The sequence below is a fragment of the Stomoxys calcitrans genome, chromosome 4 (assembly GCF_963082655.1).
Source record: "Stomoxys calcitrans chromosome 4, idStoCalc2.1, whole genome shotgun sequence".
NCBI classification, from domain to species: Eukaryota; Metazoa; Arthropoda; class Insecta; order Diptera; family Muscidae; genus Stomoxys; species Stomoxys calcitrans.
This window is the reverse complement of record NC_081555.1, coordinates 136,801-156,441: the sequence shown is the minus strand read 5'-3', so window position 1 is coordinate 156,441 and position 19,641 is coordinate 136,801. Positions and strand designations below refer to the sequence as shown.

The 19,641-nt window shown below is 37.3% G+C and overlaps 1 protein-coding gene across 2 annotated transcripts; it reads left to right on the top strand.

The window, feature by feature from the left end:
- Positions 1–66: 66 nt before the first annotated feature.
- LOC131997185 (supporter of activation of yellow protein-like) lies at positions 67–19,635 on the top strand. Of its 2 annotated transcripts, XM_059367702.1 has the most exons (11): positions 67–388; positions 14,189–15,214; positions 15,279–15,496; positions 15,740–15,825; positions 15,892–16,044; positions 16,107–16,553; positions 16,609–16,881; positions 17,630–17,921; positions 17,989–18,142; positions 18,200–18,388; positions 18,454–19,635. In XM_059367702.1, exons 2-11 carry the CDS (start codon positions 14,248–14,250, stop codon positions 19,053–19,055), a joined length of 3,381 nt encoding a protein of 1,126 aa, XP_059223685.1. In that variant the 5' UTR covers positions 67–388; positions 14,189–14,247; the 3' UTR covers positions 19,056–19,635. The 2 variants fall into 2 exon arrangements, with proteins under 2 accessions (XP_059223685.1, XP_059223684.1); XM_059367701.1 differs by lacking the exon at positions 67–388 and having other exon boundaries at positions 12,853–15,214.
- Positions 19,636–19,641: the final 6 nt, after the last annotated feature.

Genomic DNA, 19,641 nt, shown 5'->3' with positions numbered 1-19,641 from the left:
ATTTGGTATTTTCATTCTCTCTAGATATCGCATACGATGTGGATGTTAGTTGAAATTGATGCATCTCTGGATATCCCATTATAAGAATAAACGTTATCAAATATTTTTCATATTAATTTTATTGAAAATTTTCTTTATAAGAAAGAATTTTATATATTTTACAGAAAAATCGTCTCGGCGTCAAATTTTTTTGTGACAATTGGAATACTTGTCTACCTAAATTTTTCTATCGAATGTTGAGCACTCCTACACGCAACCAATTAATTACTATTAGTGGCGGAATTATCTTGCGGTTTCAAACAATTTAATCGGACTCTCCCATTGCAGCCGGTTGTACGAACCGTATTGACCCGATGGAGTCCTCCATCGGCAAGGGCTATCGCCTCAGGTAAATGCACCAAAAGTGAAAACCTTTAAAAAACTATACTTATGAATGAAGGAAAAACATTTATATTAATGAATGTACTAAATATTTGTAAAATAGAATGTCCCTTAGCATAGGACACAACTCAAACGATAGACTAATAAAAAAAGAAAAACTGTATGTAATGAAGTAAATCATTTTAACAACTAATATGATTTATCTATACTTTCATTTGGCATTTTCATTCTCTCTATATATGGCATCCGATGTGGATGTTTGTTGATATTGATAAATCTCTGGATATCCCGTTATAAGAATTAACATTACTAATTTATTGAAAATTTTCTTTATAAGAAATAGTTTTATATTCTACAAAAAAAAATCGTCTCGGCTACGAACCGTATTGACCCGATGGAGTCCTTCATCGGCAAGGGCTTTCGCCTCAGTGTACAACACACTGCTACCACAACAACTATTTTTTGCCATAAACATAGGTCCCATATAATTTGATCTATTTTTCGAGCACTTTATTAAACCCGTAATACTTTGTAAATTATAACCCATGTCGTAAACAGAATATTATAGCCATTAAATCAATCTGAAAATGAAACAACTTATTTTCAGTAACATTTAGTTAAAAACCTCCTTTAATACGGAATTGTATTATAACCTACAAGGCACTTGCAAAATGCTTTTGTATATTGTAGACATGTAAGACTTAATAATGTAATCCTTATGCAAAAACAAAAAAAAACTTAGCTTTACGTAATAAAAAAATTGAAACCAAACATTTGTCACTGTTAGTTCTTAGGAGTATATATATGATTTACTACAAATTGCAATAGATATCCGCTCGTTAATGCATGACGAAAATTTTAAAATGTTTAATACATCACATTCGGTTGCTAAACGATCAACATATAATTATTTACCATGTATGTCGACGAATTATTACTTTTAAAAACATTCTATTTGTTTGGTAAAATGATCAGCTTGTAATTGCTTTATTCATATAGAAACTATTCTGGTTTGTACTAGATTTCACTTTCATGCGAATAAAGTGCCAAAATTTCATAAATGTTCATTATAAGATTTCTTAAATAAAATCAACCCACTCTAATCAGATCAAATTTGATTTAATGTGGCACAATAAATACAATTAGATAAAATTTTATACTTTTAGACAAAATTGACTTCAAATTTGTCCAAGATATAATTTCATATAATTATGTATATCTAATTGGATCAGATTAGACATAATTTTATATGATTAAATCTTAAGCTATAAAAACATCGAGATTGACATTTTAAGTCTATGCATTAGTTTATTTACGAAATTAATAATTTATTTAAGGATTTAAAAAAACTCGCATCTCACGCAAGCACGTATGTGCCTTCACCGGAGGCTATTGCACCTTCCGGCGAAACCATCCCATTCCGCCAACAAATCTCAGGAAACCTCCCAGAGGTACGTTCGCAAGATCACACAGGGGCCTAATCACGGCATTCGATTTCGAGATTTTTCAATCGAATTGTACATTTTTCGAATCATGAGACTCGATATCGAGTTGCGTTTTTCGAAATATTCGATTGCTCTGTTGTCGCCGAGAAGGCTTTCTTTTGATTGTTTAAGCATTTATTTGTACACATAAGAATGCAAAAACGTAAATTTTTGGTTGTGTTTTTCTCCTTTTTTGTCTATTTATTATAAAGAATGATTTATATACTATTTTTGCCAAATTTAACATAAACTAATTAACAACAATTAATTCCGGTCAACTTAATGAAACAGCAACACAATAAGATACTGCGCACAGACTAAGGGACAAAAAAACTGCGGAAGTTTCATTCCTTACTCTCGGTGACGGTGTAGCTTGGAAGAAGATAAATATATGAAACCTTGCCATAATCGTTTTCAATCGATGCATGACTTTAAACTCCTGTTAGAAGCCATTGTATTTCTGCCACTTTTTCACCACTTCCAACTTTGGAAGCTTGTAATGATCAAAAGATTTAATTGTTGATATTGCTGTCGCGCAGAAAACTTTTTACGCACATAAAATCATTTGCTTTTTGCTCCTCTCCATACATTTGCAAAATCAACCACATGCGTATATCGAAGCGCTGTAAGAAATTTACTCCGTTTGGTAATGAAATCTTTGATTTTGTCTTCCTAAGAAAGAGATCCACCAACACAGCACAATAAAGAGTAATTTTGCATTTAGATTTACAAAACCATGTAATATTTATTTTCATTTACTGCCGCCGACTAAGTTTTCTTATTTGTTTTGATTCTAATTCTATTTTTAATACTGGCAACGCAGTACAAAATGATAGCAAATTTCGATCGAATACCGCGATCCAAATATGTGTTCGTATCAATAATATGTTCGAAGCAAAAACGAATACGCTATCGAATGTGATTAGGCCGCAGATCGCAGAGGAACCGCCTCCACAAAAAGGGAGTCTGCATCCCTGCAGACCCAGACATGAACAGAGCAAGTGCTCAATAGTACCCTCCTCATCTTGACATCTCCTGCAGAAGTCATGGCCTATGGCACAGTGTCCTGTTATGACCTCTGTTAAGGTACTCATCGACCTCTTATCAAAGGCCAGTAACTCCTCCGTCCTGTGACCACGACGCTGGCCAGACTCGGGACCTTCTGGAATTCCCTCGTAGTACTGGCAACGGAGTACAAAATTCGATCGAATTGCGCAATCCAAATATGTATTCGTATCAACGTAAAAGTTCTCTTTTACATGGCCCTCCACCATACCAGTACTCCATAGGTCAATACTAGTCTCACAAAAGCCATATATATCGAAGAAATCATCTTGTTGGTTACTACCACTTGCTAAAAGACATCCACCAACAGGAGTAAAGAGCACACAGTGCCTTACGGCGCTTTTCCTCCGTATTCCTCTTCAGGATAGCTTCAAATCGAGGACTATGCCAATTTGCTGGGTGATTGCGTCAAAAGTCTGAATTACAGTATCTTTTATCTACGAGTGAAGTGCACCAGCTCCTTCCTCGTGTTGGTCCTCCAGCCATTTCAATGACTCTTCCATGCTTTCTCTAATCGTTGATAGAAACCTACCTCGGGCCAGCAACACGTAGTCGTCTGCACAAGCGATTATCTCCGTACAATTTAAAATATACTCGTTCATTGAGGAGCATGACTGTATAGTCCCTGCACAATTTGAGTTTGGCGCTATACATCATCGATGGGGCAAAGCTTTCCATTTCCGTGGTTGTTAGAATCTAACATTAGAATAAAAATATATCAAATACGAGTGTGAAAAACGGACTATTTGAATTTCAACAAGCATCGTTTACAGGCAAAAACAAAACCAACCATTTTCTAATTCAAAGATAATCGCCATCCTTAGCAATAATAGGTTTAGCTGTGTGTTATAAAAAAAATTGAAGTTATTGCCACGTTTAATAAGACTTTGCATTTATACAAGAGCCTGCATAAAAATAAAAGACATCGAGATTGAGTGGCGGCGTATTCGAGCTCAGGGGCCGTATTGCCGCATACGTAATCGAGTGCGCTTTCGTATCGAAAGGTATTTCAACTTGTATTTAATGGAAGTTATGCCCCTTGTTTATAAATTTTTTTTGTCAAAGTTTTGATAAATAATGAACGACTTAAATACTCGCGTTCCTAAATTTCGAAAATCCCCGTTCAACAAAAAGATACATAATTACAATAGAGAGATTTCGAACGATTTTACTCGTTCACTTATACAGTAATTCGGCCCCAGTTTTCATTGAACGGTGTCTTTTGGTGGACGGTAGTAAGATGATCGCCGTACTTAGCAATAATAGGTTTAGCTGTATGCTACAAATAAATGAAAGTTATTGCCACGTTCAAGAGGACTTTATTTGCATTCAAACAAGAGCCTGCATATAAATGAAGGAAATCGAGATTGGGTGGCAGCATATTCGAGCTCAGCTTTCATTGACCGGTGACTTTTGGTGAGCGGTATTAGGCTGATCACTGGCTGCAGCAGTTTTTGTTGACTTTTAGCAGTCTGCTTAGATTATTATTAATTTTAGCTGATTCCGGACGAAATCGATTTACAAAAGTGGAGAATTGCGACCCAAGTTTACTCGTTCACGCATGCGGTAATTCGGCCCTTGCATTTGTCCTTGGTACAGGCCCTGGATTTGTTTTGTGGTCAATCGGCAAGAACGTTGTGAATTAAGGACTAATTCCATATGCTAGCTAGCGACCATTTTAGAGTCTACGAACATCCCACTACTAGAATTCTTGGACAAACATATGTTTTGATTCTCTAATTACTTTATTAAGAATTGGACGATATGAAGTAAAGGTAAGAAATCTTTAGCGACTTATACGAGTATGGCATAAAAAACAATGCGCTATTCTGTAAGAGGCTGTAATGCCTTCACAGCTATCAAACTTACATGCACAGACGGACGGCAGGGATTTTTTGAAGTGACAGCTTCCCGTAAACTTGACTCTGTCTGCTAGTCTATTGTTGTTGAGGGGCTTTAGGTGAACAGAGGCGCAATCCTGAACTCGCTCTAACCATATGAATTAAAGGTAAGAAATCTTTAGTGACTTATACAAGTATGGCATAAAAAACAATTCGGTATTCTGTAAGAGGCTGTAATTCCTTCACAGCTACCAAACTTACATGCACAGACGGACGGCAGGGATTTTTTGAAGTGACAGCTTCCCGTAAACTTGACTCTGTCTGCTAGCCTATTGTTGTTGAGGGGCTTTAGGTAAACAGAGGGGCAATCCTGAACTCGCTTTAATTGAACGGTAGGCGGCTCGTCAGTTTTTATTTGGCAGCAGCAGTTTTGAATATCCTTTAGCAGTCTGCGTAGATATTTATCCATTTCGACTGGTGCCGGACGACATAGTTTTGCCAAACTGGAGTATTGCTGCTCATAATTTGCTCCCTTTTAGCGCTGAAAGAGCAACAGGAGAGTTTTAGCAAATAGATAAAAAAGTAAAAAAAAATATAATTACCTCGTTTGACGAAGCAATGTCAATCTTGGATATTTTGATGTCCGGGATAGATGACATTATCCAGCATTTGTCCTTGGTACTGCGCTTGTGTTTGTTTTGTGTTTACTCAGCAAAAAACTTGTGAATTAATGACGGGTTGCATATTTTACCGACATTTTAGAGTCTATGAACACTCCATAACTGGTGTACTTGGACAAACAAGTGTTTTGATTCTCTGATCACTATTATTAGAAATGTATAAGGTGAATTAAAGGTAAAAAAAAATTTAGTTAATTATAAGAGTATAGCAATAAAAACAATTCCCTATTCTGTAAGTGGCTGGAAATCCTAGTGAGAAAAGTAGTTAGGTATGTTTATTGCTGAATTTCTGAAAACAAATTAAACGAATCTTCTTTTGTTTAGTAGGCGATGTTGATCTTATTGAATATTCTAGGAACGATTGTAGTCCAGTTCGTAGTTTTCAATTTGTTAGCTGGCTTGCACAGACGGACGGCAGGATTTGTTGAATTGACAGCTTCCCGTAAATTGTTCTAGGTCTATTGGCCAATTGTTGTTGAAGGGTTTAAGTTGACCAGCAGCGTATTTCTGAACTCGCTGCTCGTAACTTTTATCAAACGATGACTTTTGATGAAAGGTAGGCGGCTGATAAGTATTTATCTGCCACGTTTAATAAGACTTTGCATTTATACAAGAGCCTGCATAAAAATAAAAGACATCGAGATTGAGTGGCGGCGTATTCGAGCTCAGGGGCCGTATTGCCGCATACGTAATCGAGTGCGCTTTCGTATCGAAAGGTATTTCAACTTGTATTTAATGGAAGTTATGCCCCTTGTTTATAAATTTTTTTGTCAAAGTTTTGATAAATAATGAACGACTTAAATACTCGCGTTCCTAAATTTCGAAAATCCCCGTTCAACAAAAAGATACATAATTACAATAGAGAGATTTCGAACGATTTTACTCGTTCACTTATACAGTAATTCGGCCCCAGTTTTCATTGAACGGTGTCTTTTGGTGGACGGTAGTAAGATGATCGCCGTACTTAGCAATAATAGGTTTAGCTGTATGCTACAAATAAATGAAAGTTATTGCCACGTTCAAGAGGACTTTATTTGCATTCAAACAAGAGCCTGCATATAAATGAAGGAAATCGAGATTGGGTGGCAGCATATTCGAGCTCAGCTTTCATTGACCGGTGACTTTTGGTGAGCGGTATTAGGCTGATCACTGGCTGCAGCAGTTTTTGTTGACTTTTAGCAGTCTGCTTAGATTATTATTAATTTTAGCTGATTCCGGACGAAATCGATTTACAAAAGTGGAGAATTGCGACCCAAGTTTACTCGTTCACGCATGCGGTAATTCGGCCCTTGCATTTGTCCTTGGTACAGGCCCTGGATTTGTTTTGTGGTCAATCGGCAAGAACGTTGTGAATTAAGGACTAATTCCATATGCTAGCTAGCGACCATTTTAGAGTCTACGAACATCCCACTACTAGAATTCTTGGACAAACATATGTTTTGATTCTCTAATTACTTTATTAAGAATTGGACGATATGAAGTAAAGGTAAGAAATCTTTAGCGACTTATACGAGTATGGCATAAAAAACAATGCGCTATTCTGTAAGAGGCTGTAATGCCTTCACAGCTATCAAACTTACATGCACAGACGGACGGCAGGGATTTTTTGAAGTGACAGCTTCCCGTAAACTTGACTCTGTCTGCTAGTCTATTGTTGTTGAGGGGCTTTAGGTGAACAGAGGCGCAATCCTGAACTCGCTCTAACCATATGAATTAAAGGTAAGAAATCTTTAGTGACTTATACAAGTATGGCATAAAAAACAATTCGGTATTCTGTAAGAGGCTGTAATTCCTTCACAGCTACCAAACTTACATGCACAGACGGACGGCAGGGATTTTTTGAAGTGACAGCTTCCCGTAAACTTGACTCTGTCTGCTAGCCTATTGTTGTTGAGGGGCTTTAGGTAAACAGAGGGGCAATCCTGAACTCGCTTTAATTGAACGGTAGGCGGCTCGTCAGTTTTTATTTGGCAGCAGCAGTTTTGAATATCCTTTAGCAGTCTGCGTAGATATTTATCCATTTCGACTGGTGCCGGACGACATAGTTTTGCCAAACTGGAGTATTGCTGCTCATAATTTGCTCCCTTTTAGCGCTGAAAGAGCAACAGGAGAGTTTTAGCAAATAGATAAAAAAGTAAAAAAAAATATAATTACCTCGTTTGACGAAGCAATGTCAATCTTGGATATTTTGATGTCCGGGATAGATGACATTATCCAGCATTTGTCCTTGGTACTGCGCTTGTGTTTGTTTTGTGTTTACTCAGCAAAAAACTTGTGAATTAATGACGGGTTGCATATTTTACCGACATTTTAGAGTCTATGAACACTCCATAACTGGTGTACTTGGACAAACAAGTGTTTTGATTCTCTGATCACTATTATTAGAAATGTATAAGGTGAATTAAAGGTAAAAAAAATTTAGTTAATTATAAGAGTATAGCAATAAAAACAATTCCCTATTCTGTAAGTGGCTGGAAATCCTAGTGAGAAAAGTAGTTAGGTATGTTTATTGCTGAATTTCTGAAAACAAATTAAACGAATCTTCTTTTGTTTAGTAGGCGATGTTGATCTTATTGAATATTCTAGGAACGATTGTAGTCCAGTTCGTAGTTTTCAATTTGTTAGCTGGCTTGCACAGACGGACGGCAGGATTTGTTGAATTGACAGCTTCCCGTAAATTGTTCTAGGTCTATTGGCCAATTGTTGTTGAAGGGTTTAAGTTGACCAGCAGCGTATTTCTGAACTCGCTGCTCGTAACTTTTATCAAACGATGACTTTTGATGAAAGGTAGGCGGCTGATAAGTATTTATCTGCCACGTTTAATAAGACTTTGCATTTATACAAGAGCCTGCATAAAAATAAAAGACATCGAGATTGAGTGGCGGCGTATTCGAGCTCAGGGGCCGTATTGCCGCATACGTAATCGAGTGCGCTTTCGTATCGAAAGGTATTTCAACTTGTATTTAATGGAAGTTATGCCCCTTGTTTATAAATTTTTTTGTCAAAGTTTTGATAAATAATGAACGACTTAAATACTCGCGTTCCTAAATTTCGAAAATCCCCGTTCAACAAAAAGATACATAATTACAATAGAGAGATTTCGAACGATTTTACTCGTTCACTTATACAGTAATTCGGCCCCAGTTTTCATTGAACGGTGTCTTTTGGTGGACGGTAGTAAGATGATCGCCGTACTTAGCAATAATAGGTTTAGCTGTATGCTACAAATAAATGAAAGTTATTGCCACGTTCAAGAGGACTTTATTTGCATTCAAACAAGAGCCTGCATATAAATGAAGGAAATCGAGATTGGGTGGCAGCATATTCGAGCTCAGCTTTCATTGACCGGTGACTTTTGGTGAGCGGTATTAGGCTGATCACTGGCTGCAGCAGTTTTTGTTGACTTTTAGCAGTCTGCTTAGATTATTATTAATTTTAGCTGATTCCGGACGAAATCGATTTACAAAAGTGGAGAATTGCGACCCAAGTTTACTCGTTCACGCATGCGGTAATTCGGCCCTTGCATTTGTCCTTGGTACAGGCCCTGGATTTGTTTTGTGGTCAATCGGCAAGAACGTTGTGAATTAAGGACTAATTCCATATGCTAGCTAGCGACCATTTTAGAGTCTACGAACATCCCACTACTAGAATTCTTGGACAAACATATGTTTTGATTCTCTAATTACTTTATTAAGAATTGGACGATATGAAGTAAAGGTAAGAAATCTTTAGCGACTTATACGAGTATGGCATAAAAAACAATGCGCTATTCTGTAAGAGGCTGTAATGCCTTCACAGCTATCAAACTTACATGCACAGACGGACGGCAGGGATTTTTTGAAGTGACAGCTTCCCGTAAACTTGACTCTGTCTGCTAGTCTATTGTTGTTGAGGGGCTTTAGGTGAACAGAGGCGCAATCCTGAACTCGCTCTAACCATATGAATTAAAGGTAAGAAATCTTTAGTGACTTATACAAGTATGGCATAAAAAACAATTCGGTATTCTGTAAGAGGCTGTAATTCCTTCACAGCTACCAAACTTACATGCACAGACGGACGGCAGGGATTTTTTGAAGTGACAGCTTCCCGTAAACTTGACTCTGTCTGCTAGCCTATTGTTGTTGAGGGGCTTTAGGTAAACAGAGGGGCAATCCTGAACTCGCTTTAATTGAACGGTAGGCGGCTCGTCAGTTTTTATTTGGCAGCAGCAGTTTTGAATATCCTTTAGCAGTCTGCGTAGATATTTATCCATTTCGACTGGTGCCGGACGACATAGTTTTGCCAAACTGGAGTATTGCTGCTCATAATTTGCTCCCTTTTAGCGCTGAAAGAGCAACAGGAGAGTTTTAGCAAATAGATAAAAAAGTAAAAAAAAATATAATTACCTCGTTTGACGAAGCAATGTCAATCTTGGATATTTTGATGTCCGGGATAGATGACATTATCCAGCATTTGTCCTTGGTACTGCGCTTGTGTTTGTTTTGTGTTTACTCAGCAAAAAACTTGTGAATTAATGACGGGTTGCATATTTTACCGACATTTTAGAGTCTATGAACACTCCATAACTGGTGTACTTGGACAAACAAGTGTTTTGATTCTCTGATCACTATTATTAGAAATGTATAAGGTGAATTAAAGGTAAAAAAAAATTTAGTTAATTATAAGAGTATAGCAATAAAAACAATTCCCTATTCTGTAAGTGGCTGGAAATCCTAGTGAGAAAAGTAGTTAGGTATGTTTATTGCTGAATTTCTGAAAACAAATTAAACGAATCTTCTTTTGTTTAGTAGGCGATGTTGATCTTATTGAATATTCTAGGAACGATTGTAGTCCAGTTCGTAGTTTTCAATTTGTTAGCTGGCTTGCACAGACGGACGGCAGGATTTGTTGAATTGACAGCTTCCCGTAAATTGTTCTAGGTCTATTGGCCAATTGTTGTTGAAGGGTTTAAGTTGACCAGCAGCGTATTTCTGAACTCGCTGCTCGTAACTTTTATCAAACGATGACTTTTGATGAAAGGTAGGCGGCTGATAAGTATTTATCTGCCACGTTTAATAAGACTTTGCATTTATACAAGAGCCTGCATAAAAATAAAAGACATCGAGATTGAGTGGCGGCGTATTCGAGCGCAGGGGCCGTATTGCCGCATACGTAATCGTGTGCGCTTTCGTATCGAAAGGTATTTCAACTTGTATTTAATGGAAGTTATGCCCCTTGTTTATAAATTTTTTTGTCAAAGTTTTGATAAATAATGAACGACTTAAATACTCGCGTTCCTAAATTTCGAAAATCCCCGTTCAACAAAAAGATACATAATTACAATAGAGAGATTTCGAACGATTTTACTCGTTCACTTATACAGTAATTCGGCCCCAGTTTTTATTGAACGGTGTCTTTTGGTGGACGGTAGTAAGATGATCGCCGTACTTAGCAATAATAGGTTTAGCTGTATGCTACAAATAAATGAAAGTTATTGCCACGTTCAAGAGGACTTTATTTGCATTCAAACAAGAGCCTGCATATAAATGAAGGAAATCGAGATTGGGTGGCAGCATATTCGAGCTCAGCTTTCATTGACCGGTGACTTTTGGTGAGCGGTATTAGGCTGATCACTGGCTGCAGCAGTTTTTGTTGACTTTTAGCAGTCTGCTTAGATTATTATTAATTTTAGCTGATTCCGGACGAAATCGATTTACAAGAGTGGAGAATTGCGACCCAAGTTTACTCGTTCACGCATGCGGTAATTCGGCCCTTGCATTTGTCCTTGGTACAGGCCCTGGATTTGTTTTGTGGTCAATCGGCAAGAACGTTGTGAATTAAGGACTAATTCCATATGCTAGCTAGCGACCATTTTAGAGTCTACGAACATCCCACTACTAGAATTCTTGGACAAACATATGTTTTGATTCTCTAATTACTTTATTAAGAATTGGACGATATGAAGTAAAGGTAAGAAATCTTTAGCGACTTATACGAGTATGGCATAAAAAACAATGCGCTATTCTGTAAGAGGCTGTAATGCCTTCACAGCTATCAAACTTACATGCACAGACGGACGGCAGGGATTTTTTGAAGTGACAGCTTCCCGTAAACTTGACTCTGTCTGCTAGTCTATTGTTGTTGAGGGGCTTTAGGTGAACAGAGGCGCAATCCTGAACTCGCTCTAACCATATGAATTAAAGGTAAGAAATCTTTAGTGACTTATACAAGTATGGCATAAAAAACAATTCGGTATTCTGTAAGAGGCTGTAATTCCTTCACAGCTACCAAACTTACATGCACAGACGGACGGCAGGGATTTTTTGAAGTGACAGCTTCCCGTAAACTTGACTCTGTCTGCTAGCCTATTGTTGTTGAGGGGCTTTAGGTAAACAGAGGGGCAATCCTGAACTCGCTTTAATTGAACGGTAGGCGGCTCGTCAGTTTTTATTTGGCAGCAGCAGTTTTGAATATCCTTTAGCAGTCTGCGTAGATATTTATCCATTTCGACTGGTGCCGGACGACATAGTTTTGCCAAACTGGAGTATTGCTGCTCATAATTTGCTCCTTTTTAGCGCTGAAAGAGCAACAGGAGAGTTTTAGCAAATAGATAAAAAAGTAAAAAAAAATATAATTACCTCGTTTGACGAAGCAATGTCAATCTTGGATATTTTGATGTCCGGGATAGATGACATTATCCAGCATTTGTCCTTGGTACTGCGCTTGTGTTTGTTTTGTGTTTACTCAGCAAAAAACTTGTGAATTAATGACGGGTTGCATATTTTACCGACATTTTAGAGTCTATGAACACTCCATAACTGGTGTACTTGGACAAACAAGTGTTTTGATTCTCTGATCACTATTATTAGAAATGTATAAGGTGAATTAAAGGTAAAAAAAAATTTAGTTAATTATAAGAGTATAGCAATAAAAACAATTCCCTATTCTGTAAGTGGCTGGAAATCCTAGTGAGAAAAGTAGTTAGGTATGTTTATTGCTGAATTTCTGAAAACAAATTAAACGAATCTTCTTTTGTTTAGTAGGCGATGTTGATCTTATTGAATATTCTAGGAACGATTGTAGTCCAGTTCGTAGTTTTCAATTTGTTAGCTGGCTTGCACAGACGGACGGCAGGATTTGTTGAATTGACAGCTTCCCGTAAATTGTTCTAGGTCTATTGGCCAATTGTTGTTGAAGGGTTTAAGTTGACCAGCAGCGTATTTCTGAACTCGCTGCTCGTAACTTTTATCAAACGATGACTTTTGATGAAAGGTAGGCGGCTGATAAGTATTTATCTGCCACGTTTAATAAGACTTTGCATTTATACAAGAGCCTGCATAAAAATAAAAGACATCGAGATTGAGTGGCGGCGTATTCGGGCTCAGGGGCCGTATTGCCGCATACGTAATCGAGTGCGCTTTCGTATCGAAAGGTATTTCAACTTGTATTTAATGGAAGTTATGCCCCTTGTTTATAAATTTTTTTGTCAAAGTTTTGATAAATAATGAACGACTTAAATACTCGCGTTCCTAAATTTCGAAAATCCCCGTTCAACAAAAAGATACATAATTACAATAGAGAGATTTCGAACGATTTTACTCGTTCACTTATACAGTAATTCGGCCCCAGTTTTCATTGGGGCCGAAAAATGTTGGCTCTCCACAACAAAAACTAAAATTTGTCGTTGACACGGATATAAAATCAAATAAGAATACGATCACTTTACCAGTGGTTGATGTTGCAGACGAATTCGATCTATTAAATGTCGATAATGTCGGCGGGGAATCTAGTAATTCTCAAGAGTTCTGCGGCTTTAATGATAATGCAGATTGTACCCAAAATAAAGAAATTGGTCTGGATGCAGATGCTAACACTAAACCTGAATTGCCTCGGCGTCATTCCGATGATATGGATATAGATGAAACACTTAGGGATCAGCATGAACCAAAAATGTTTCAAAACGCCACAAACATTCATGCACAAGATTCCTCCAATTTTATTACTAATGAGGAAATGGACTTAAACGGGAAAGCATCGTTGAAAATTGGGCATATTATTGATACAGTTGATTTAACATCGTCAGCAGGCAGTTCACCAGTGCACCGTTTTGACTATAATGATGGCGAAGGAGAGGATAACGATGTCAGGGAGAAATCGCCAATGGTAACAAATACAATTGTGCCTTCAACAAATATTTTGTTAGAATGTCTACAAAGAGAGACCACTGTAATACAAAACACCCAACAATTGACACAACAAACACAGCATAACACAGCACTGCCTCCATTACAACCTAAACCTATGGTAGCAACTAAATCATCAGTTTCTCTTAAATATCCCCAGTTGGCTGAGCGTTTATTGGCTAACGGTTCATCAGTTGGCTGTATGGATGTAGGACCATCTAGTGCAAAGAAAGACTCCGTCGAAAATATCATAGACTCCATAGAAATTCTTGACACTCCGGAAGGGAGTCCTCGTGGTTTCATAGACGACAGACATGAAAATGATACTATCTTTAACGAAAACCTACAAACACTAAATGGTCTAAATGTTTCAGAGGAAAACCGTTTACTGAGCCTTAATAACAACAGTTTAAATTTGAAACGACCTGTTTCGCAGGAATGTCATGTTTCAGAGACTATATGTACAGCAATGTCGGAAAAGACAATAGAAACACCCTCTAAATTGCGCAAAATACAAAATGAAAGCGAACAGCTAAATACAAAAAATAATGCCTTACAACAATATCTTCCAACAGGATACCAAAATCATCAGCGGTTGCGTAAACAAAAACATGAACATTTGTTACCTATACCTATGGACGAAGTAACAGATGCCATTCAAACAAATTCGAACGATAGTTTAGACCTTCAAATTAATATTGACTCGAATGAAAATTCTACTCCAATTGTAAAAAAAAGGGGAAGACCTAAAAAATCGGAAATCAATTTAACCTCAGAAAATGCCAAAGAAGAACATACAATAAATTCAGACAATAGACAGGATTGCAAAGCACGCAGAGTTCAATTGTTACGAAAAAGACTAGCAATTGACATGGTCGATGCGGAGCAACCAGTTGCTCTTATTACCGACATTGCAACATCGGGAGGCCCAGAAGATAACAAAAGTGAACAGAATATTATAGAAACACCTAAAAGAGAACGAAATTTACGAACTCCCCTGAGAACATCGAGAAGAAGTAACACGCCAATAAACTTTCAAAGTGAGCTTAAAACATCAAAAAGTAAGCCTTTATCGTCATTGTCATTGGAAAACAAGAAAACATCAAACGATACAGGTTCTGAAAATGAACTCAATCACTTCCACGAATCGAATTCGTCTATATCGTCTGTCAGCTTTCATAGTTCATCAACAATTCAAAATATTACAAACATTGCAAATAGTGTTAGTCATTCAATGACTTCCCAAATTGATTTGACTATATCTTCATCATCAAGCAATAGCAATGGGAGCACAACGAACACAATTACCACTGTAGAAGCTACATCGAGAAACGATGGCCCCGTCTTTGTTATTCCTGATTGTAGTGTTAATGGTGCAAATATTGGAAGTAATAGTCATAATTCAATGTTGCCACCCACAACAATTTTATCGTCGTCAGATCCTTTACCGGATATGATATTCAAACCGAACGATTTCTCTTCTATAATAGCTACACAGCAATTAAGGGTCTCCAATTTTTCAACTGTTTATAAACCTGGATCAGTTGCATCACAAGAAGAAGAAACGGCGGACGATGTTAGTGGAGCAGATAACTCTGAAGGTTCGCCAATGCAGTTTAATACCACTTTAATAAAATATTAACTACGGAAAGTTTCTATTTCTAGATGACTCAGCCAGTTCTTCTTCTATGCCTGCAATACCAGGCCGTAGCCGTGGACGTGTTCGGGGATCCCGCGGAAGGAGTATTGGTCGTGGTCAACGAAGTCATGGTATTAGTCGTGATAGTTTAAGTGTAAAATCTATAGCTATGAATCGGCCACGTTGCATAGGAGCCCTTAAGCATACCCCTGATCCTGAGAGGATTAAAGAACTCTTCAGTCCGGTACGTAACATTTTTCTGTCACAGAATAAGTCAATAATAAAATCAAAAATGTCAACCGTCAGAGCCTTATAGCTAAGCCTAAATTTGAATGGCATTTATTTTTATTTCAATCCGTAGCGATTATAAGCACTCTGATTATTTACGACAAAATAGAGCGTGCTTATTAGTTTAATATTATCATTCACTGGCAAAAAAGGTATTGATATTCTTTTATAGACTAATTTTTTTTTAATATATTTTCAGTCTCCTCAAGTTTTTGAAGAAGACACCCGTATGAGCGCCGATTTGTCTCAAACCAGTTTACAACAACAATCTCCTTCTTATTCAAGGTACATAGGGTTCTATAATATTTAATAATATTATTAATATTTATTTATAACTAAACTATTTTGTAGCCAACCTGATTTTTTTACCAATGAGGAGTCCCAGTCGTCCATTATCAGCAATACGAGCATTATAGACCCGAATAGCACGGCATCAGCTCAAAATAGTGCATCCGCCAAGAAAACAACGAAAAAAAAGAAAATGGAAGTTTGCGTTGCTGAAGAGTATGTACAACTTGTGTTATTCGTTACTCTTACAATGCAGTAACTTTAATTATTTTTTTAAGCACCGACTTCACAGTTGCATCTATAGCAGAATATGATTGGCCGCCACCGAAAGGTTGTTGTCCCTCAAAAAATCGAGATACCTTTATGATACAAGAACAGGTTGCAATGTACTTGGGAATTAAAAGCTTCAAGAGAAAATATCCCGATTTACCCCGCCGTCAAGTAGATATGGAAGAGAGAAATTGGTTGCAAGAAAAAGGGCTGGTGTCTGAAAAAATGTGTGATTTAGGAATCACGGCCGTATGGGCTTCCGACATTTTGGACATAATGTATACAGATTTCTATGAAAAGTACGAGGAGTATAAGGACTTTGTACGGCAAAAACATTTGCGTGAAATAGAGGCTAAACAGAAATCACTTGGACTCAATGTGGCTGGAAGAGGTTTACAAGCTCGCGAAAGAGCCATGTTATCTACTAGCAAATGGAACTCATACTTTAACAGAACGTAAGTTACAATGAATATCAAAAGATTTCTAGGTTATGGTACAGACAATTTTCAGGCGCAAAGACGAACGATTGTCATTCCTCGATCTTCAAACGCTGGTCATTAACAAACCCTGCCCATCTACAGCCCCTTTATCTACTATACCCAACCGTCCAGTTGCTGAAGCAGTTGCGTTAGCTATAAAAACGGAGCGCATTTCTCAACCTCCGACTTTGCTTAAACCTCGGATTTGGGAACCATCAAGGCCAAGAGATATTTATTACCCGTTATCTCTCGTTCCAGGCCAATTTTGTGAGAAATATCACGACTATTCATCTGATGAATTACGGTAGGCATGGTCTTTAAACTATTTATAAACAAATATATTCTATTTTATTTTCACTTTGGATGTATGCCTCCCAATACGACGGTAGACCTTATTTTAAACTAAAGGGTGATTTTTTTGAGGTTAGGATTTTCATGCATTAGTATTTGACAGATCACGTGGGATTTCAGACATGGTGTCAAAGAGAAAGATGCTCAGTATGCTTTGAAATTTCATCATGAATAGACTTACTAACGAGCAACGCTTGCAAATCATTGAATTTTATTACCAAAATCAGTGTTCGGTTCGAAATGTGTTCAAATTTTGACAAATTTTGTTCAGCGATGAGGCTCATTTCTGGTTGAATGGCTACGTAAATAAGCAAAATTGCCGCATTTGGAGTGAAGAGCAACCAGAAGCCGTTCAAGAACTGCCCATGCATCCCGAAAAATGCACTGTTTGGTGTGGTTTGTACGCTGGTGGAATCATTGGACCGTATTTTTTCAAAAATGCTGTTGGACGCAACGTTACGGTGAATGAACACATTTCGAACCGAACACTGATTTTGGTAATAAAATTCAATGATTTGCAAGCGTTGCTCGTTAGTAAGTCTATTCATGATGAAATGTCAAAGCATACTGAGCATCTTTCTCTTTGACACCATGTCTGAAATCCCACGTGATCTGTCAAATACTAATGCATGAAAATCCTAACCTCAAAAAAATCACCCTTTATTTACAAAGAAATGTTTTCTATTTTATTTTCAATTTAGATGTATGCCACTCAATACGGTTGTAGACCCTATTGTTCAAATGTGGTCCTGCAAAGACTGTGGTAATAACAGCTCTGACACAGATTCGGCTATAGAGAGTATTGATAACAAGACTGAGATAGATAAATCATTGCCGGGCAGACGACACAAAAAACGTCGCCTACGGCGAACACGACAACCTGGAAATATGAGTGCTGATGAATTTAAGGTACCGCTGCTCCCTGGTGCACCAGTGATATCGACAAGTTCGACAGATTCTTGTTCCTCGAGTGATACGTCTTCATCGGAGACAGTAAGTGTTACTTTGTTTTAAAATATATATCTACATGTTTTGAATATAATTTTTTATTAAATTGCAGGATTCCGAATCGTCGTGTTCTTCATCGTCCTCTGATGAATCATCCAACGGTGAAGAATCATTGGCAACGTGTGAAGTCTGTTTACGTCCACATAATCGTAATCTCAATAATGTGCCCGAATTATTTCTACAATGTTATACTTGTAGACGAAGAGGTAGGAGCGATATAAATCCTCTTGGTCTTTTGAAATAAAAATTAATTTCCTTTTCAGTTCACCCCAGCTGCATTGAAATGCCACATCGCATGAGTTTACGCGTTCGAAATTACAATTGGCAATGCGCCGATTGTAAATGCTGTGTGAAGTGCAAACGTCGACATGATCAAAATAAAATGTTGTTCTGCGAACAATGTGACAGAGGTTTTCACATATATTGTCTTGGAATTAAGACCGTTCCTGACGGTAAGTTCAGACTAAATCTTTACACCAGTATTTTATGGTTCAAAATATTTTTCATGTTCATTAAGGTCGTTGGAGCTGTAACCGTTGTAGTATTTGTATGCGTTGCGGGGCAACGACACCAGAGGGCTTATCTCACATGCATCAGCTAATAAATACGGCGCAGGGAGAACATGTGAAACAAACTAAGCAAAAGAAGGCCAAGTGGGTTAATGAATATCGTTTGGATCACTTAACTAAGATAAAGGAACATTGTTCTATGTTATGCATTCCTTGTGGAAAAATGAAAAATTCCAAACGCGCGCAAAATGTAGCACACAATAACGCTACGACAAAAGCAACATCGCCGTGCTCCCTTAGTGAATCTAGTTCTAACAGCTTTATCAATTACCCCCCACCTTCAGCCATCTCATCACAAAAACTTTTGCCTTCTCCAAATGCAACATCAAATGGCGAATTAATGCACAGTAGCACTGTAAAGGAAAGTAGCGGTCATGCTGCGCCTTCGACTTCCATACCAACTGAAGATTCGTACTTCTCGGATAATAAAGATTCTGAAAGGTACTCGCCCGTACCAAGCAGTTTTACGTCATCTATAATAGCTGCAAGCAATACACAAATGACAACTACGCACAACGCAACTGGCGGCCCTCCTCCTGTGGTTGCCTGAGTAGGGGTAATACGTTTTTGTCCAAAGCTGCAACCACCGCCACAAACGCCTTTTTTAAATATACCGAATTTATAGCAGTTGTAAACAAAGTAAACTCTACTGGCTGCTAAATACATTTGGAAATATCAGGAGGTAGTTTTATTTTAAATTTATTCGTATGTTTCTTTTTCTCCATAAAATAATTTAATCTGCATTTTTTACTCGTATTGTATGGCTTACTTCACAAAGTAGAAACTGACATTCTAACCAAAGGTGTAAACAAATGTTTTCATTTATAATTTACCAGGATGTTGGAAATGGCTAAAAGATACAATATGATAATTAACATATTTTAAAATGATAAAAATTAAGAAATTAGAGATGTATCCCTTCTATAATTTTAAATTTATTTTACGTCTCAAGCATTTGCCTGATCGACATTACAAACACGTAGTCTCTTTTGATGTTTGATTCTTTAAGTAAGGCATCCGAAATTTATTTTTATAAATACATCATCTTTCATTAGATAATTTTTAAATAGATATTTATAAATTGTTTAATTAAACTTTATTTCTAATCATTTCGCGTATTATTTTTTGTTTCGTCT